General features: G+C 35.9%; 1 protein-coding gene across 1 annotated transcript in view; it reads right to left on the minus strand.

Annotated features, from left to right (window-relative positions):
• The window catches only part of LOC103602621 (propionyl-CoA carboxylase alpha chain, mitochondrial), a gene marked incomplete at its 3' end in the record, with an annotated part of 175,253 nt that overhangs the window by 118,996 nt on the left and 33,842 nt on the right, over positions 1–22,415 (minus strand). The window contains exon 4 of the mRNA XM_008587041.1: positions 2,155–2,286. Coding sequence (XP_008585263.1) covers positions 2,155–2,286 — 132 coding nt within the window. The remainder of the gene's footprint in view (positions 1–2,154; positions 2,287–22,415) is intronic.

Genomic DNA, 22,415 nt, shown 5'->3' on the forward strand with positions numbered 1-22,415 from the left:
AAAAGATAAGAAGTTTAGAGCAGGGGTCAGCAAACTTTTTCCTAATGGACCAGAAAATAAGTATTTTAGGTTTTGTGGGCCATATGGTCTTTTTGCAATTACTCAATTCTGCCATTATATTGGAAAAGCAACCACAGACAATATGTAAAGAAATAAACATGGCTGTGTTCCAATAAAACTTTATTTATAAAAACATCCATGCATGATACTGTAGTACTAAACCCTGCTTTAGAGAGAAAGATGATGAGTCTGGCTTTTGACTTGTTATTTTTAAAGTGCCTCAGGGGCCTCAGGTAGTGAGAGCTGTTTAAGAAGCAACTAAATATGTAGTTCTGAGGTTCAGAAGAGATATCTAGAACAGATATCTTTTTGAGATTTGAGATTTGTCAGAAAAGGTGGTAATTGAAGCCATGAAAATAGGTAAGGTTGCCCAGGGCAAGTTAGCACAATAAGAAGAGAAAGTGTCGGGCCGCCCCATGGCTCACTCAGGAGAGTGCGGGGCTGGTAGCACCGAGGCCGCGGGTTCGGATCCTATATAGGGATGGCCAGTGCGCTCACTGCCTGAGCATGGTGCGGGCAGCACCAAGGCAAGGGCTGCGATCACCTTACTGGTCAAAAAAAGAAAGTGTCCTACTCAGAACCTGGAATAAAACCAACATTTAAGGAACAGAGATAGGAAGAACAATCAGCAAGAAAACTAAAAAGGATCACTCAAGCCAAAAAACAAAAACTACAACTGGGTAATGTGCCAGAAATGAATATTTCAAGAAGGAAAGAGTGACCAAGAGACTCAAATGCTTCTCAGAGATTGAGATAAGACCAGGATTAAAAATTATATACTGGATTTAGTAAAAGGGAGAGGTTGCTGGTAGCCTTTGCAAGAGAATTTCAGTGGGGATGAGGAAAGAAGCTAGACTGCAGTAGATTGAAGATTAAGTGAAAGGTATAGAAATGAAAGTGAGTAAGGACAATTCTTCTAAGACGTTTGGCTATGAAAGGAAAGAGAGGAGGAAGGTGGCAGCTGTAGAGTGATGAGGGATTATCATGCTTTATGAATGGGAGAAACACATATTTCTTTTCCACTAAACTGTGAGCACCATGATGTGAGGGATCATGTGTACATTTTGTTTAATCACTGCATCCTTCCCACTTAGCCAAGGGAGCTAAGTACTTTCAATAGGAATGGTAACAGAAAGGAGCTAAAAGATGAGAAGAGTTTTAAGACACAGAAGAGAGAAAAGGTAATCAGTAAAAACTGTAGCCAGGGCAAGCTATAAAGGATACATTTGGAGCACAGGAGGAGGAACTGGCTTTACAGAGGATGTGGAACACCTCTTCTCTGAAACAAGAGAGAAGAAACAAAATAGATGAACACAAACATAGGTAAATACGGGCAAGAAGCTGAAGAGATTTATTAAGTAGGAACCAAGCTTTCTAACCATCCTGCCACGTATGAAACAAATGTACACAATGAATACTGTCCAGCACAAAATGCCAAAAGTAACATAAGAAACACTGAGATGAAGAGTTCTTTCAGAATAACTCAAATCACATTAAAAGTCTACATAGAGACTCTCTTCTAAAGAGAAAAAATGAGTAATTTTTCATGGGGATTGGGGAAGTCACACACCCCGATTTCTGCATTTCTTCCTCAGAAGCGTTCAGCTGCAGAAGCTGCTCGAGGAATGTTGGGGATCTATAGTCATCCATAGCTATACCACGTTCACCAGAAACATGACTACAATTTACATTTTACGCATATGGAGACAAGCTCAAGGTAAAGATACCAGAGAACAAACATCATAATGTTTAAAACATAAAATATGGGGGGTCAAAAACAAAAAACAAAACCCCAAAACATTAACTATACACCACCATTAAATGAAATCCAGAGAACTGATGGCACATATTTTTATCACCAAGTTTTTTCCTATGAAATTATGAGTCAATACTGATTCATTAAGTACAATGCTGAAGTGGCTTCTCACTCTATTTAACTTATGCCACTTAAAATAATGCAAGTGTGACAGCAATGGTTTTTAAAACCTACATATATATTCAAAAAAGAAACAAATATATTTTTATCTCATACTTTGGACAAAATGTTGACTTGAGGACATGTACTATAAAGATTAGAGTAAAATAGCTTCTCACCTTGACTACTCCATCAAAGCCAGGGATTGTGTTAACCTTTGCTTTCTTAGCTAATAATTTGCTTTCAATCTTGTCACCCATGGCTTGAATAGCATGTGTGTCAGGTCCAATGAAAACGACATCTTCTGCTGCCTGTTAAGAAAAACAAGGTGACATTTTAGAAAAGAAAAAATTTTCATAAAAAGGAAAACCCATACGTATATTTACTAATTATTTATACAGCAAAAACAACTTAGAAATAAGCCTTTGAGCCAACACATCAAAATACATAATAACGTATTACATACAGTACATTTGTACATATGGGGGTACTTCAAAAAGTTTGTGGAAAAACAGAATTAAAGATAACACAATTGTTTCCATGAACTTTTTGAAGTACCTGCATAGATATATGAAACAAAGTCGGGTCAAAGAAAAATAACCAAAAGTAATTAAGAACTCCTGCTTGTTATTAACAGTATTCTTTGGAAAAGCAACTTCTATGACATTGTATTTATATATAATATCCTGCCACCCAATCTAAACAATAAGTTCACCTTTAAAATGCCTTATAAATCTTTGTATTCTCAATACCCTGCAGCACAGTGCCTTGTACAACACAAATATCACTATTTATTGACTGCCAACTCTGTGCTAGGCTTTGAGCTAAATGTAGAAGATAACATGGATGAAAACCACAGGATATCAATGAATTTAAGGAAACATGAACAGATTACTGATACCTCAGAGAAACAGACGAAATGGAAGTACAGAATGTTTACGTACTATCACTACAAAGGATGCACCAAGAATACAGTGAGTAGAGTTATGGTTTCAGTAAAACACTGCTCTGCACAAACCACATTTATTTCCCTTACAATGGGTCTACCTCTCTGTGTTCATGTCATTATAATAAATGAAAAGCTAATGAATTAAATAGTAATTGGTGACAGAACAAAACACAATGTAGCTCCACTGAAGGGCATGGTCTAGAAAAGTGGTTTGTTGAGACAAAGGATGCAGTCATTACATAAAGAACTGAAGTTAAATATAAAAAATGTAATCAACAGACCTGTATGCACATCAGAGTAAGGTGCCTAACTACTGATGCTCCTATGACATTTGGTCAGGGTTGGTAGAAACAATAAATTACATATTCGTATATCACTTTTCCATCACCTATTCTTTTTTTTTTTGTCTTTTTTTCGTGACCGGCAACGGATCGCAACCCTCAGTGTCACGCTGGTACCGGACCGGGACCGGCAACGGGATCGCAACCCTCGGTGTTGCACCCGCCCCTCGCTCAGCCAGTGAGCGGGAACCGGTCTGTATGTGGGATCCGAACCCTTGGCGGGAGCGCCGCTGCGCTCCCAAGCAGCGCACTGTAGCAGTGCGCCACCGGGCCGGCCCTCCATCACCTATTCTACCTGTTGGCTTTGCTGCCTACAAAGAATCGTGGCTTGGGAAAGAAGCTTCATTCTCCAATGACCAGTGTCATCAGCAGCATGTTGCTTATATTGCTCTCCCAGCCATTATGACCCAGAAGGATTAAACCCAACCAAAGCAGGAAGTGGAAGGAGAACAGGGAATCGACAAAAGGAATACAAGTGTCTTCAAAAAGTTCATGGAAAGATTTGTATTATCTTTTAATTCTATTTTTCCACAAACTTTTTGAAGTACCCTCATCCATGAGAAAAGAAATATTTGGAAGATGAGATGACGACTTCAACTTCACACATGCTGAGTTGAGATGCCTGTGGGATAGTTAAGTGGCCATGTTCAGGAGGCAGATATAGAGGTACAGAGGTTATAAGACACGTCTAGGCTGAGATACGTATATTTAAAGGCATCAAATACAAGTTATAGGAGGGAATTAAGAGATGCAGGCAAAATCATTCAGATAAAATATGTAGAAAAGCCAAAGCCTTTAAACACAAGATAGGGGCTGGCCGATTACCTCCACTGGTTAGAGCATGGTGCTGATAACACCAAGGTTAAGGGTTTGGATCCCCATACCAGCCAGCCACACACACACAGAAATAAACAAACTCAAGATGTATACTTTCCCTCCTGCCCAAAAGCAAGACAGAGAAAAAGGGAAATTTTAGATTCTGAGTTTGAAGCCTCTGTTTCTTTGGGTGACAATGGGGATAACTGCTGCCTGGCAAGTTTGATAGAACAATTAAATAAAACAATGTGTGCAAGAAAAAATTTCTTTCTACCCTTCTAAGTTTATAGCTGGGGCACCTATTACAAAGAGCAGATTAACAAAAGAAAAACACAAATTTATTTAATATAAGTTTTATGGGTCACAGGAGCCTACATAATACCCAAAGAAGAGTTAAACTTGAGTGTTTTTTAAACAGGTTTGATGAAGAGTGATCAGCCACGGAGAAATAAGAGAACAAAGAGTACCAGATAAGTGCAGTAAACAGGGAAATTAACAAGGCCGGTTTGTTTGGATTCCTCTCTGTGTCCTTCTGTCTTTGGAGATAAGGATGCACCTTTCCTCCAGGTATAGGGAAGGCACCTCTCATGTGAGGGTCTTATGGCCTGATTCAGGGGAGAAGGACAGGGGAAGGTCAGAGAGACCTTCCTGCTTCTGCCATTTTCTCAAATTCCTGCCACTTAAAATATTCAATATGCCGATGTGACATATTTTGGAGCAGCATGTTCTGAACCCCATCAATAATAATATAAAGCACCAAGCTGAATGCCACACTGTTAGTTTTTGTCCACTATCCAGAAGTCCTGATTAACAGATCAGCAACATAACCAGCACCACTTTAGACAAGCCCAAGTACAAAATGGCGCTGCCCACCTCCTCCCCTGCCCCCCTTCCCTTTACGAGAAGCCTCCTGGCTTTCAGAAACCCCTTTTGCTTCCACAAGGATACAGTTCTCCACCCCAATCCACATTAGCATAATGACCCTCCTTAATGGTATCAGCCAACCCTTGGTGCACTATATAAGCTCTACCACCCCCACACCTCGTGCTGTCCACCATTTTCAGGGCAGCCCTCGGCCCTGTGCCACTCTGAGCACAGCCCAGCAGATTTCTTTCTTTAATAAAGCTTGAACAGTACCCAGCATCTCGGCTCACATTCTTTCACTGATAAAAAGAGAACACTAATATAATAAGGCAACTAGGCCCACAGAACCCCAATATATGTTACAGGAACCCAAATACCTACAATTACCAGTGTTACAAGTGGCAGAATGCTAGATAAGAAACTTCTTCAGCCGTAACAGATGCTCATGAAGTACTGCCTAAAAAATGTTTGTATCTAGGTTTAATACAATCTTATTTGCATGAAAAAAATCTTATGTGAAACCCCCCAAATGTAAAATACATGAAAAGTGGAGTTCTTCTGTATGAGAAGATAATACTGGTAGGCCTACATCTCCAAATACTTTGTCGCCAGCTGGATAAACTAATCATTTCAGACCAGAGCAGTAATCATATTCATTTCTCTTTATCCCAAACCTACAACCCACTAAACACTAAGTGAAGGCAAGAGGAAACAACCATGTTTCAACTATCAATTGTCTTTCCATGGTCTCATTTTACTTGCTAAGATGGAAGAATTTTTATTATATATGCTGTTTTTAAAACCACTATGCCAAGCAGATGTAATCAAGTAATCAGAATACCCACACAAAGAGTTCAAGAAATAACATAAATGAGAATGTCCAAAATACATTATGATTACACAGTAAGATTTCTGATTAACAGGAGCCCAACAACCTGGACCACTGATTAACCAGATTTTTCTCATGCATTCTAATTTGAGGAAAATTACTCACCCAAAAATGCTAAATTGGCAAGAGAAAAGCTCATATCAAGTACATAGGGACTATTTTTTTGTCCCATTTCACCCAAAAGAAAAATAGCCCATAGTACGCTGGATAACTACTCAAACAAATGTTTCAGTGAGTTAACTTCCTTTTTATCAATATGTTTTGGAAGTACTCCCCAGGTTGGCCTTTAAGTGTAATTAAAGCAAAGTAAGAAAACAGCATCCTAGGCTCTTGAAAGGATGAAGTCAGGATAAAATAGTATGTTCATTGCAAAGTGATGAAGCATGTTTCAAAAGTCCTGAGTTCTTGACCAGAGTCAGTTGCGTGATTTAGAACTTGAGGACACATTTTATCCACTTATAACCTTTTGATACTCATCTGTTAACACTGTATCTTTTGTTATCCATCTAATTAACAGTTTCCCTTAATCACAAGTCTTTTGATATGCCATAGCAATAAAATTTACTTCTAAAAGTATGCTCTTTAAAGGCCTTTTAAATAAAGCATAGATGATAAATACCTAAAGATAAATGTCTTATGGTCATGAAAAAAGTAGGCATTTTTTCATCATTACTGGAAAATACTTTAATAGTGACTCATAGAAAATAAATTATGAAAAGCTGAAATCACTATTCTAGTATTCCATTCATCCTAAATTCTGTGATTTTATGGTTCTGGTCAAATTTCAGTAGAAGAATGGGGAAAAGGGTTGGGTTTGAGCCGTATGTTAAGAAAATAATAAGATTTAATTTACAGCAGGCTTTAGGTTGGGAATGAAGGACAGAAATAACTATCATTTGTAAAAATTAAAATGTATGATACCTATTTTATTCTTAGAAATACAAGTTAATAAATTGCCATGCTATGATTTTAGATTTTTTAAATGTATATACTTTAGGCTTACCAAGTGTTGCTACTTGGATAATTATAAAACTAGTGTCAGGCAAGCGAGAGAGCTATGGGAAAACTGCTGAATTGCTCAAAAGAGCCAGATTCTGGTTTTCGGTACTACTCCCTGCTAATAGAAAAAAAGGGTTTCTGGTAGAAAAGGCCAGTTACAAAATTGGTGGAGAATATATAGTTAGCACATGAGGTAAACTGAGTCAGCAAGAAAGCTTTCAAAAATTAATACAGCTGTGTCAAAAGCACAGAGTTGCAGACAGAAAGGGGTGCCCACTGAATACAGTGATGTTCATATGCATCAGAAAGAATAATGGGGAATTAGAAGAATAATTCATCTTTTCAAGACCTCAGAATAATACTTTTCTTGCTCTCTCCATTCAAGTATTTGAACTTCTTGGATGTGTGTCACTATTTTAAAATATGTAGCTCTTTAAAAAGCAATATAAAGGAAAACTAATTTTATACATAAAACTAAGCAAAATAAAAGCATCAAGGTAAAATCTAGTACAATGTTTTTATAAGAAAATTAAAAGGACCAAAATAACATCCATGCGGGAAAAAAAGCACTAAAGAAAGACACACCAACACACAACAGATCAAAACTATAACCTGCTATTTCAAAACATGCTAAAAGACGTTTTTAAGTCATACAAAACATGCAATAGCATAAATCAGAATTAGAAAAGCTCAGAAATGATGTGACGAAAATCAGGATACAATTAGAAGTAAAAAAGAAAATCATTTCAAAAATAAACACTAAATTAGAAGGAACACAAGAGTGAGTAAAGAAAACAGATAATGCCTTATGAGAAAGAGAAAGTAAAAAGGAAAATATTTTTTAGTTTAAATATCAAAAAATGAATTAAAAGTACGAAAGAAAATGGCAAATACTGAAGATAAACGAAGAACAACCAATAATGGGAGTCCTTGAAGAAAACCAAAGCAAAGAATACTAAAAAACCGTTAACTCAAGAAAAATTTACTTGAAATAAAAATAAAATACATACAAGAAGACCACACTGCAGCATGCCTGAGAACTTTAACCCAGAATGACCAACACCAAGATACATTCTAGCAGTATTACTTAGGAAAAAGAAAATATTAAAGAATATGTGACCTATACAAAAGAGAAATTTAAATTATCATCAACGTTTGCCAAAAGAAAATGGAGTAATATATTCCACTGAGTAAGATACTCAAGAAAGAAAGTATGAGCCAAGGATTTTAAATCCAACAAAATTAACTTCCAAATATAAAGGGCAGAAAAAAATGTAAAAACATGCAAGAAGTCATAAACTCTGTGGAATAATCTAACAGAGCAGGGGCTTGCAAACAGTCTTGGGCCAAATCTGGCCCACTGACTGTTTTTGTACAGCCTACAATCTAAGAAGGGATTTTATATTTTTTAACTGTTTGGGGGGAAAATTTTTTTAAATACAGTATCATTATATATGAAAATTATATGAAGCTGAAACATAGCCATGCTCATTAGTTCTCACTATAAGAGTAAGACTGAGTACTTGCAACAGAGATCATACTGCCCACAAAACCAAAAATACTTACTATCTGGACCTTTACAGCAAAAGTTTGCCCACTGCTAATACTAGAGAATGAGCTTCCGAAAACCAAAATGACTGAACAGACATCAACACAAAGAGCCAGTAGTTACTTGTAGAACTAAAACTAAATAAATGCTAAGGAGAGAGTACAGTTTACAATAGCTATATTTCCTGACAATACAGATAGTGGGTACTTCAAAAAGTTAATGGAACGACTCATACTATCTTTTAATTCTATTTTTCCACAAACTTTTTGAAGTACCCTCATACAGTACAACTATTTTTAAAAATGGAGGAAGAACAGGGAGATGATATATACTTTTTAATAGTTTTAGTAATCATATTGGTAGCAATATTGTTATCCTGAGATTGCTCTGTGTATAGTACTGGACAAGACAAAGAAGTAATTATGAGATATTCTAACTCTGTCATTTCCCCTATCCTTGACAGAATTCTAAATATGGAAGAATGAAGATACAGAGGTAACAAATAAGAGGTTAAGTAAAAGTTCTGCACTCTTGAATTTTAATTAAAAGTACAACTATAAACACAGGAGATATTTTATCTCTAAAGTGTAGACTATAATTATGCTTTTATATCATGTTATATATACTACATATTAGAAAAATCTTACATATATTTTATTAATATAGTATGTTTATTACATAAGATCTATATTATACATTGAATATGTTTTATATACATACCCTATTTGGGGTTGGCATTATATCTAAGCATAATCATATATTTAGTATATTGATATATGTTGGATATTCTATTAATATAATATAATAAATATAACACATTATATTATATGTAATATATAACATAAAATATATGTGAAATATTAAATACACATTTCATTTCCTAGCCCCATCAAAAAAGCCTAGAAAAAATGACCAATCAGTTAGTAGCAATGACCATGCCTAGCATACCAACTGTGGTCTTCAAATACCTAAAATAATCTGAGGTATCTTTAAAAGATGGAAGATTAAAGGCCTGAAGCAGGAAATATAAAACATGAGTTTAGAATATCTTGTCAGATCAGAGAGCAAAGAAGCTATAAAAGATTATGAGGTCAAGTTGAAGGCTCATTAGCCAACTTAGGCCCCACTGAGGACAACCTGAGTTTCACTAATAATTCCAACTTAGTTTCACTAATTTTAAACCTGTAAAATGGGTTTAAATCTATGACTTCACAGTGAACTTTTTAAAAAGAATTGGTTAACTTTGAATGATAAATATTTGAAGAACCAATTCATTACCTTAAAAATTTACTAAATAAAGGTAATGAATTAACATTTATCTTGCTTTTCCTATATGAATTGCACCAGTAGGTAACCAAACAGTAAATGAAGGGAAGGGTCTCTTTATAAAAATATTCAAACTAATAATAATAAAAATTAGAGTTAAAATATCAAAATTTTGTACTCCATTGAATTACAAGATAGGGGAAGTAAACATCAAAGGCTACTAGGATATTAAAAAGAACTAACAATACATTAAGTGCCTCCTATAGTCTTGGCCAAAGGGATCAAAATTGACTCTGATCCCATCTCTGAATCCAAGTGCCAATTTGTAGGAAACACCAAGAATGGAGGAAATCACTGAACTGCACCATCATTACATAATTAGCTAAATCAAGACTGAGGTGAAACTCTACAGGTCCAATGCCCAGGTTCTTCAACAAATAAATTGAAAGGAAAAGGAAGGTAAGCAAGGGGACCCTATGGACTAAGAGATTTAAAAGACATATCAAATTTAAAGATAAATGGACAAGATTTAACTCATAGTGTCTAGGGATGCACATTTGAACAATAAAATTATTTTAAAATACAAGGAAATGATTACTATAAAAGCCAGTAATAGGTATGTTTAGAGAGAGATTGGAGGCTAGGATTGAAATGGGGCACATGGTCAGGCCTTCCAGGATTCAGAGCAAAGTCTATGTCTGGACCTATGTAACAATTACAAGATTGTTTGCCCTATAATACTTCTTTTAGCCATGCCTATGTTTTGTGTAGTTTTTCTGTACCTGTCTTATTTTACAAGAAAAATTTTGAAAACAACTGCAGAATAGCCACCAGCTTACAGGCGGGAAACCAACACCTGGACTAGGAGCAGCTGCAGCAGCACCCATGGCCAGTGAGGTGATTCTCAGGCCAGTTTGCTAGCTTCTACAACCAAAAACAAAAAATGCGCATTCTCATGTTTGGCTAGGATGTGCATTCTCATGTTTGGTTGGGATGCTTCAATAAAGACTGCCATTTTGTACAAAGTGAAGCATGGTGAAATGTTAACTACTGCTACTAAAGGTTAAAAACGGAAACTGTAAAGTGCAAAAATATCCATTTCACTGGCTTGGACATAGACACTAGAACAGGATCTAGCCTCTGCAGCATCACTACTTCCAAAACACTCAAAAATTTTGCTTTTTGCATGAGCAAGGCCCAAGAAGATCATAAGGATGGCAGCAGAAGAGTTGGTCGGGGATTCCATCTTATTAGTGTTTGCAAAGAAAAAGGATCTTCCCAATGCCACAAGAGCTGCTGAAATCACAGATGTGCTGAGGCTGCATTCTCTGAGCAACAGAAACTGGTACATCAAGCCACCTGCACCAGCAGCATGGGGACAGGCTCTATAAAGAACTAGATGCTGCCCAATCAGTGAAGAAATGAGAAATGAATGGAGGAGAACTCATCCTCCTCACTCTGTTCTACTCCCCCTTTGACTACCTCCACTCTATTCTCATGAGGCAAACAGTGCTACACTGTGTACTGAGTGCCAGAAGCAGTATTTCACTGCACTTTTGGTCACAGTGTATTACACTGTGCTGTAAATGTGGCAGACACAACCTGCAACCGATTTCTTATTGAATGTAAATACTTTTTGTTTTCAACAAGGCCATTTTGGCTACATTTCTATCCAATATTGTTTTGTTTTGTTTTAATTAAAAAACAAATGAACAAGTCAGTTTAGTGCCAAAAAGAAATTTTAAGCATGTTACTACCTGGGCTTCAAAGAGATATTGTGTAAAAGAATATTCTCCTCCCAGGTTATGAAATATGTGTTGAAATCTGTTTTGGTGGTTGGTTTTTAACCTGAACTCAGTGTACTATTAAAAACAAAAGAGGCTGGCCAATTAGTTCAGTTAGTTAGAGCATGGTGCTGATAACACTAAGGTCCAGGGTTTGATCTCAATACCGTCCAGTAGCCAAAAAAATAAGAACAAAAGATAAGAGAACATTTGAACAAACAGAAAACATTTGAAACCGATGACTTTTAATTAAGAAATCAAACTTGTTTCTCACTCAGCTTGCTCTTCCCCTTGCCAGTAAAATTCTGCTAACAAGCTGTACCCATAAAACTGCTGATTCCTGAAGAACTAGAATAGTTGAGTCAAAATCATAAGACTTTATTCCTGCCCTGTTCCTTAAGTTAACATCTCTGACATTAATGTCACAAGTTGTTTGTCTAAGGTATTTTACAAGACCCTTGGAATCAAACTGGTCCAAACTGACTTGCACCTTCTGAGCCTGCAAGGGTACCCAATGGGTGACCTTTCGACATCAAAGGGCTGAAAACTAAACCTCCAGATCACACTAATGATGATGCCATTTTTTGAACATGCAACCCATGAAGAGGCATGCAGACAACTTGCACCTGCACAAACAGCAGAAGAACTTCCTCAAATCCCTTATCCAATCACTGCCCTAAACAATCTTCACCACACCTGACCCACTCCCACACATGTCTCTAGCTCCCTGCCATCAAGGAGGTGGATTTGAAATTATCTTCCTATCTCCTCACCTTGCTGCTTCATGAATAAACCTGCTATAAAGAGTGGTGTCTCAGCATAGTGGCTTGCTGCACATCAGGCAATGGACCCCACTGGATTACATAGTCCTAGTGTAGCTTTTACGATCATGAGTAAATACCAACCAGTCCACTGGGTAAGGATAAGCTCTACCACTACTACTATTCAATACTGTACTGGAGGTCCTGAGTCTGTGCAATGTGACAATGCATAATTAGAGAAGGCTGGACTATGAATCCTAATTAATTTTCCCAAACACTGACTGTGGGGTATCAAAAGGAAGGAGCAAAACAACCTAGAAAAGGGTACTCTCAGCCTCCATCCCCCTACATTTATAGGAGTCATTTTCTTAAACTGAAGCTCACTGAAAATTAAGAACCCAATTTATGTGATTCATTAGGATAGGAATGTAAAGGAATGTGTTATGGGAGATGGGTAGTGGGGGGTGGGGTTCTATTATTTTAAAATTCTAAATCAAAACATAAACTAACAGATTTAAAATTTGTTTGGGATGATAATTACAAGTTCAACTGAAATCTAATAATACACTTACAGAAGGTATTTAATTTATGGTACACTCTGTAAGCTGTGACTTAATTTAACCAAAGGAACCTGTGTATTTCTCTTTCAATATTACTAGGATCTGGATTTCATTTAGTCTAATGTATATTCTGTATTAAGTGTCTACTTGGCACAATGCACTGAAATTATTATTTCCAGATGATAGCCATGTACAGAATTCAGTTAGGGGAAGAGAACAGTGTTAACTTTCTCTACTGTAAGTATTGGCAGAAGTCAAGTTCTCTACTTAAGCATATTTTAAGGAATATAGTCAAATATAAAACCTTGTTTTTCACACATAGGTAGGGAGCGAGCGTCACAGCAACAGAACACTTTCTATATCTATGGAATGATTTCCATCTCTATTTTTCAGCTACTATCAAGTCATAAAATTATTCAATTTCTTTTATTAAATGTTTTGGGTTTTCTGACAAAGGTACTTCGGGCAAACAAGAGGTTTTTCTTACTTATTAGTTTAGTAAAAACCATTTAAACAAACAAACTGTAAATCCCTGAATGTATACTTTCTGGGTAAGCTTTTCAAACTTATGGAGGAAATACTGTAATTTTAAAATTTTGAATTACTGTATTCTGTATTAATTTTGGAAATGTTCTTTCCATTCCTAGAAGACTAAGATTAAAGTTTATTAGTGTTTTCCAATTCCTCTGTACATATCTGATTTCTTCATTTTATTTCTCTGTAATCAGCAGTGATATCTACTTTCAAAGTCTCATTGATTGTAAAGAAGAAAGAGACTGGGCGGGTTAAGCTTCAACCTTCTATACTCTGTGCAAATCAGGATACTAAAAAGAGATGAGTTAACATAAACCTGAGCAGGCTGTTAACCTTTTTTCTCTTCGGGAAATGTAGATGCAATAACATTTCCAGCTGAAAGACTCATTCTAAGTCCCTAATGTTTAAGAATGCAAATGAAGTATTTTGTCTTCACTGTGCCTGGAGGTGTTATGTGAGAAAATAGAAAGAGGTTTCCAGGATTAGTTCCACAGATTTCCTTTATCATGTAAAATCTTAAACTGGTTGCACTGGCAAGAATCAAAGAAAAGCAATACATAAGATACCCAGAGAAAATTCAATAACTTGTTTAGCAATAACACTGAGAAAATTGGAGTTAACAAAAACATCAGGTTTTGGGATGAATTTTAGCCTCCCTACTTTAAAGAGATTCTAGTTTTAATAGAACATTAAAAATATATATATACATGTTGCCAAATACTGATAATCAATTAAACAAGACGTTTCCTTAGATGAAATTGTTAAATGTATCACTCAGCTACCTAGCATTTACATTAATTTTTGCTTTACAACAGTGATAAAATTTTAATTAAATATACAGATACAAATTTTAAAGTTTTTCTTTTAGATCTATCTTTTAAGCAGGTGAGGTAAGAAGGTAAGAAGCTTCAAATTTAAATTTGGCATGTATTGCTAAGGTCCTCCTTATGCAAACTGATCACAGGAATTATTTTGTTTTTAAGTTGTAACTTCTTTCTTTTAACTTAATATCAAATTTTTTTTATATCCATACAATTTGGATATTTAAAATGAGCTGTTTTCGTTTCTCCCTGATTCAATTCTTTTTCTATTGTTTATGAACACTAAAATTAATTGGTATGTTTTTCATTACAAAACATTTTTTTCGGTTCAGTTTTAGAATATAACATAATAACTATGAGTTTAGACTAGCAATTTTACAGTTTAAGCAAAAACAAAGATTTGCTAACACTTCAGTCAGCACAAGGGGATGTTGCTGCAGACACCCAATGACACACGTTCCTGTCCACACAGCACAACCCATTAATACTTACTGAACTGCTAGCAGTGAAGCTGGGAGACTAGAGCAAGGTGAGAGACCTTTTTTTTAGCCAAAATATCAGACATTAAATTTAATTTTACAACTTTTCTATTGGCCTGGGATACTCTCTGAATTGTGTACTGTTTCTGCCTCCTTTGAAAGTATTTATGAATTTCTTTTTAAATTTACTACAAAGTCCTTCCACATGCCTTTCTTAACTTACTGCTTTCTGAAATACATCAAGTTTTCAGTCCCACTGTTGGATGGAAATGAGTCATATGGTTTGAATAAAGCATGCTCTACCTACAAGTTGAGATATTCTTTTTTGTTACCACACTGTTAATTGCTGTGCTCTAGGATAGCCTACACTATATAGCTTTATTTCAAATACTGAGTGGAATAGAGCAGAGATCATGATTTCTAACTAATTGCCTGTGCAACTGAATAATAATTCCTCACACTACTCAGTGCTATCCTAACCCTACAATCTGCTATAATCACCCTTTATTCTGGTTAATAACAATGATGCAATGAAGTGAAAGTGACAATAAGACGTAGTAGAATGACTCAAGTTGAAACTTATCTGAAGATGGGAAACTTTTTTTTAAGTTTAAAGGAAGTAAAAGAACAAGGAAAATAATAATACTAACAATAGCTACAATATTTGGTTACTTAGAACTATGAAGGCATTGTATTATGGCTTACTTTTATCCTAAAAACTATTTTATTGGTAAACATTTCAGTCATCAGATTCTAGTTTGTCTAAAAAGTTAGAAAATCTTCAATTTAATCTAGAGTTACATAGCAATATAAGTATCTTACATGTGCATGACACTTCAGTTTCAAAAGGTGTTTTTTACATCATTTTTTCCTCAAAAGGGGGGGGGGGGGGCTTAGAAATGAGCATGATCATCTACTCAGCATGTCAGTAAAATGAGAAACTACAAGATGAAATAAATTGCCCACAGTCTCTACACTGGTAAAGTAACAGACAAGAATACAACACAAACCAGCATTTGTATCTGCAATTCTGCCGCCTTCTTATGCCATCTCACCTGCTTGTAAACAGGTGCAGGTGGCCAGTGCTTACTCAACAAGTCAAAGATCACAAGCTCATTACTGGTAACTGCCCAGACATCAGGTTTGCCTGGCACAGCCTAAGACACACCTATACCCCAGAATCCCATCTGATTAGTGTCCCTCTACACTCTCAGAAGAAGGCTGGTTCGGACAGACACTATTTTCACACAGGGAGTTTACAGTCTAGTAGAATGAACAAAAATGTACATACCAAGCAATAAAAATAATGCATGGTAAGTAGTCATCAATGCCCTAAAAGAGGCAAAAATCAGACACAATGAACAGCAGAATCAAGGAAGGCTTTGCAAAAGACAAAAGAGAGAAAAGACAACTAGGATTCAGAAAAGTAACATGGGAAGACCAACATTTAGATACACAGGAAAACACCTCTCTTACTGATCTATGAAAGGTTCTTTAATCAGCAGAGAATGATGATGAGGCTATACCCAACCAGTGTTTATCCACAGGATCTTCTCTCTCTTTCTTCAGTCTTACAACAACCAGATCTCAATTTTATACTTCTTCAGTGTCTACTTAACACTGCAAGTCAATGATTCATTCATTCCACAAATAGCTACCAACTATCTACTCTATGTCTGGCAAGGTGGTAAGGCTAGGGATTCAAAGACAGACAAGACAGAGATGCACCATTGCCCTTGCTTAGTTGACAAAACAAATAGGAAGACAAAATACAACAAGCAATTAAAATCACAATAAAGCATGAGTACTGCAGAAGAGGGACTATAGGGTACTCCAGGAAACTAATAATGGTAATTGGAATAATGTAGAGATGGATGGAAACTATGTTAGCCAACTCAACATAAGTTTACTACAATGATATCTCCATACATGAAGTGGCAATATTCCAGTTAACAACTGCATAAATAATAAAAGACAAAGGGAATTCTTTCCAAGATACAAATTCCAACCCCTTTGCTTCAGGGAATTTTCCCCTTCAATTCATATTAAATACTGTTACAATTTAACATGCTCAGATCACCTGAGATTTCTTTCTCAAAAATTCCAACCAGTGCCTTCCTAACCTTCTGGTTAAATGAGACTTGAGAATGCAATCTTCTCCCTCCATTAAAGTCAAGCTTTGTGAGTGATGAAGGAAAAAAATTGGCACTGCACATAATAGACTAAGCTTCATTTTTACTTCAACTACCAGTAAACATAAACAATCTCAGCAAAATGATATTCCTAAAACGTTTTCCCAGCCTGTGCTACTTCCTTTAGACCTATGTCACCACTTCTTACATAGCATTCTGAAGTCCTGACTGACACCACCTATAACCCCCTCAACCTCCCATGCCACTACAATCTTACAAAACAATTCTTGGGCAGAGTTTTCAATTTTATTCTTGTATAAAAGAAAGTCAGTAACTGGAAGCAGTAGAATGTAATCGTTAGGAGCAGGGACTACGGAGCTGCCTGAACTCCAATTCTACTATACATTACCTGGTTGGCTTTGGACAAGTTATTCAGCGGCTCTGTGTCTCAGTGTCTGTATCTGTGAGGATTACATGAACTAATATATGTAAGGAACTTAGGACAGAGGTGACCCATAATAAGCAGCTACATAAGTGTGAAGGAATTTAGGAGCCACATTTATACAGCTGTTGCCTTGTGAGAACTTCCTGCATGTAGATTTTTACTGCATTCCAGGAGCCCCATTCCTGACACAGTAACACTGCTGCTGCCCCCTTAGCCATAACTTAACCAGACCCATCCTGAAGAGACTAAACCTACCTCTTGCCCACACCTCTCATCGCTGCCTCTCACCCGGCTCCTTCCTTTCAGCCTAAAACCTGCTTGCTTGCATACTTGCTCTCCCTTCTACCATGTGGCTAAAGTAGAAGCGAGAACCCTCCCAAAAAAGAGAAAGACACCATTCTCAGAAGCAGCAAAGATGTAGCACAGACAAACTTAAAAATGTCTACCACAATACAGCAGCCAGGTATCCTATCACAGAGCAAATTAAGCACAGAGTGACGGAAGATGGACATGAGTCCGGCAGCAGTGGTGAGGTGGCTCCAAGTAGGAAAGACTGGGACAAAGAGACCGGTAGACCAGGTAAGGTGAACTGGAACAAACTTGTAAGTAATGTAACAGCAGTGGGAATTTAACAGAGAGAGAAGAGGTGAGGAAAGCTGCAGTAACAAGAATAATAGACTTGCGGGCTGGCCCGGTGGCGCACTGGAGAGTGCGCCACTTGGGAGCGCGGTGGCGCTCCCGCTGAGGGTTCGGATTCCATGTGGAGACCGGCTCCCGCTCACTGGCTGAGCGCGGTGCAGGCGCAACACCGAGGGTTGCGATCCCGTTGCCGGTCCCTAGTACAGGCGCGACACCAAGGGTTGCGATCCCGTTACCGGTCAGTAAAAAAGACAAAAAGGAAAAAAAAAAAAGAATAATAGACTTGCAATGGATTTAGAGACAATGAAAAAATCAGCAAGAGCAAGGGAAGGGAAGTAGTCAAAGATGACTAATGCTTCCAAACGAAAAAACTTAACTGAAATAGGGAATTGAAAAACAGGTTTGGTTACAAGGATAATGAGTTTCATTTTGAACATAAGTAATTTTTTCCCAGGACAATCAGGGGGAGACTTCTATGGGCATTCTTACATGGACCTGGAAATGTCTTCAGTAAAAGAGACACCAAACCAATAATAAGCACACTTTCTTATGATAGAATGCTCTGCAGTTGAAACCTTAAGAACCTTATGAAATCATTACTGTCACATGCTGGGAAGTACTTCTGACAGATTTGAAGTAGTTTACTGACTTTATCATAGCCTTAAACACTTTACTTCTAACACACAAAAAGTGTTTTGGAAGTACCATTGTTCACGTTATCAATCTCTGTTGTTAAGAATGCTTTTTGGCTTCAAAAGCTCAATTTTGACAATGCATTTACTATATTTGACAAGGCTTCAACTCTTTGTTTTAATAATGCTAATTACAAATAAACTTCAAAAGCCTTTTTGAATTTTTGGCTTCAATATCCACACCAGAAGTTGAATACAGGGACTATTAGAAGTCAATATAACACATAAACAGCCATCAGAGATGAAATGCATGATCTGGGGATAACATGCACACCCACCTTACTAATCAGAAAACAGTGCTCTGGTCATATGATATTAATTAGTCATGAGACATTTTCAACTACAATAAGAGGAGGCTGGATTCTAGTTAAGACCTGCCGAGAAAGAAAGGGCAACACTTCATGAAATGAAAACAAGTCTGAAATACATTCTTCTGTCCTCTTTGTGTTACCAATAACAAAGCCCTAAAGAGATCAGTCCTTCTCAGATACAGCTGTCCAACCCAATAAACAGTTTCCAAATTAACAGCATGTAAATTGCTTTCAAGGGTTTTTTGGTAAGAGGACAGTACAGGAATGATCTTAAGCTGAAAAGGTGCAATTTTATAAATTTAAAATAAGAACCTTATAGAACTGGGAAACAATAAAAAATTATAATCATCGTTAGCACAATTAAAAGGTCAAAATATATCTGCAAAATAATTGTCAAAATATATCTGCAAAATAATTGTCTTATACTTACTCAGCAGTAAACATCTAAATAGAACAGAAAAAGTTTCTTTCAAATAATTTAAATCTTTACTGCATCAACTCTGGATGATGTCACAGGTCATCCAGAGACCACATACAATATATTATCCCCACCTTGCAGTCAGCTTCATGAAAATGAATAAACTAAAAATAGCACTATTTCCTGAAGAGACTGAAAATCTTTTCTAGTATGTGATAGATCCCATTTGAGTTTTATTTCCAAGAATTCCTTCTTCCCATGTTAGTCTCTATGTGCAAAGTCATAATTCTGATTCTTTCTTACAGTGCTTAGCCTCTTTCTCCAATTTTTTTTTTTAATCAGAGGATAATACCTAATCTACAAAGTCAAAAAGTAACAACAGGTATGAATTTATTAAGCACCCAGAGAATGGAGTGTTTTTAAACTTCTTTGTGTTTCAATTCTACGTACATTAGGCTGCCATATCCTGCACCACTATAGCTATGTTTGGGGTTGGAGAAATGAATCCCTTGCCTCGTCTAGAGCATAATTCAAATCTTTTGGGAAAAACAGAAATTTTATAAATCTTATCTAATATTAATGTTTACATAAGCCACTACATTTTACATATATTTTATCACTGCGATTCTCAATTATTCATGCAAAATTTTAATTTCTGAAAATAACTCCTCTAATTTCTGAATTCATTGTCCACACTCTCAACTGACATGCTCTAAAGAGAATGTAAATCCAATATTATTAAATATAATTTCTAGGTTACATATATCTAAATTACAGAAAACATTCTCAGATTTCTTCTATACTATCTCTATTTTGTATTTTCTATACTACTAAATACTTCCCATACATTAGCAGAATAATCATGACAATTGTTTTTTGTTTGTTTGTTTTTTATTCACATGGTCATCCAAAATCTTTCTATAACTAAATCTGTGCTTATGGACAAGGTAGAGAAATATGTATTAAACTAAATATATTTGTTTAGTTTTGAAACACAGCTGTTTCAAATACCATATCCAGACCACAGAATAGTCCATTTCTGTCAAACTAAAAAGCCCTACTCTACCTTTGGTACTTCCCCAATGGACATTTTTACTGAATACTTGGATAAAGCCACACAAATACATTCGATTGCCTAATTCAGTGATGTATCAAAGCTGAAAAAGAATCACAAAATATCAATTCAAAGCTATCTGGATGAGATAGAACAATAAGACTGAAACCAAAGAAAAAACTGAATAACACTTAACAATCAAATCTCTAGTAATCAATATAGTGGAAAATGTACAATACTTTTAAGCAGAAAACTAATAAACATTATTAAAAGAAATTTAAGAAAACCTCAATCAGTGGAGAAATATACTATGTCCTTGTATATGGACATATGTATATAAGGACATATGTATATATCCTTATGTCATTGGAACCCTCAATTACATAATAATGTCACTTCTTCCCTAATTGATCTACAGTTTCAATGAGGTACCAATCAAGATGTCAACAGGTCTTCTCATGGAAACTGATAACGCACTTCTAAAATCTATTTTGGCAACAAAAAGTCTCAAGAAGTAGAAAAAGACACTTGCTATAAAGCTTTAATAAATTTGACAATTCGGTACTGGCATAGAGACAGCTAAGTAGACCAATGGAATAAAAGGCACAGAAATAGACCAATGCATAAAAGTCCACTTGGACAAAAGTGCACTCAAGAACCATGAAAATAGGATATTTTTACTGAATGGTTCTAGGAAAACTGGATGTCCATATGGGAAAAAAATGAAACTTGATCTTTCCCTGAAAAGCATACAAGAAAAATTCATTTAGGTTGACCTGAATGTGAACACCAAAACAATAATGCTTTCTAAAGATAACATAGGGAATACCTTCATGAGCTCAGGTGAGAAAAAAATATTTTAAATAGGACCTATGAAAGCACTAACATAAAAGACTGATACATTTTATAACATTGAATAGAAAATTTCTGTTCATGAAAATGAATGTGAAAGGCAAGACACAAGATTGGAAAAGATATTTGTAATACATAATCAACAGAAGACCCATATAAAGAGTATATAAAGAACTTTTACAAATCATTATGAAAAAGACAGAAAAGTCAATAGAAAACAGACAAGAAATTTGAAGGGATAGTGTACAGAAGAGAATTGCTAAGTGGCTAATGAACATATGAAAAAGAATCAACTTTGGTAGTTATAGAAAAATGCTAATTAAAACTACATTGAGATATTACTATCATTCTGACTTCATGGATGTGCCATCTGTGCAGTCACACAATTCTGCATTTGGTTTCACGCTCTGCTGTAGTCATCTGGAAATTCTTAATTTTTAAGCAAGAAGCCCCATGTTTTCATTTTGCACTGGGTCTCCCAAATTATGCAAGTCCTGACTGCTCCACACACCAAAATGGTTAAAATTTAAAATGAGACTCAAAATATCAACAGCTGGCAAGGATGAGGAGCAATAAGAATTCTTATACACCACTGGTTGAAATTCTTCATGCCCTATAACTCTGCAATACTATACCTTGGCAAATACTCAACAGAAATGTGTGCAAATGCACACCAGGAAACTTGTATAAGACAAGAATATGTTGATAGAAGCACTGTTTATAACAGCCAAACAGAAAACAACCCAATAACCATCGACAGTAGACTAGATAAACTAATTGTGGGTGTCCCAACAACAGAATATTAGAGCAATGAAAATGAATAAATGAATAAAGAATCTTTGAATGAATCCCAGGAATATAACACTTCTTTCATTTAAAGAAGCCAAAAAAAATTTTTTTAAGTATATGACTCTCTTTATTTAAAGCTCAAAGAATAGGCAAAAGTAAACTATAGAGTTATAGGATGCATATTAAGGAGGTACAAGTGTAAAGAGAAGCAAGGAAATGATTTCCATAAAAGTCAAGATAATGGCTCCCTTCATTGGGGTTTGGGAGGGATATCATTTGAAAGGAGCAAACAAATGGCTTCTGGGGTGCTGACCTTTGTCCTATTGCTTGACCTAGGTAATCTTACATGGGTGTGCACTTCACAATAATGTGTTACGCTATACATTTATACTTTGTGCATTTTTCTATATAAATGTTCTAGTTCACTATTAAAAAAAGGAGTAAATATTCTAAATGGACAGATTTCCTATTAATATAATGAATTTTCTAAACATTA

This window comes from Galeopterus variegatus, unplaced genomic scaffold (genome assembly GCF_000696425.1).
Source record: "Galeopterus variegatus unplaced genomic scaffold, G_variegatus-3.0.2 Scaffold4226, whole genome shotgun sequence".
NCBI lineage: Eukaryota > Metazoa > Chordata > Mammalia > Dermoptera > Cynocephalidae > Galeopterus > Galeopterus variegatus.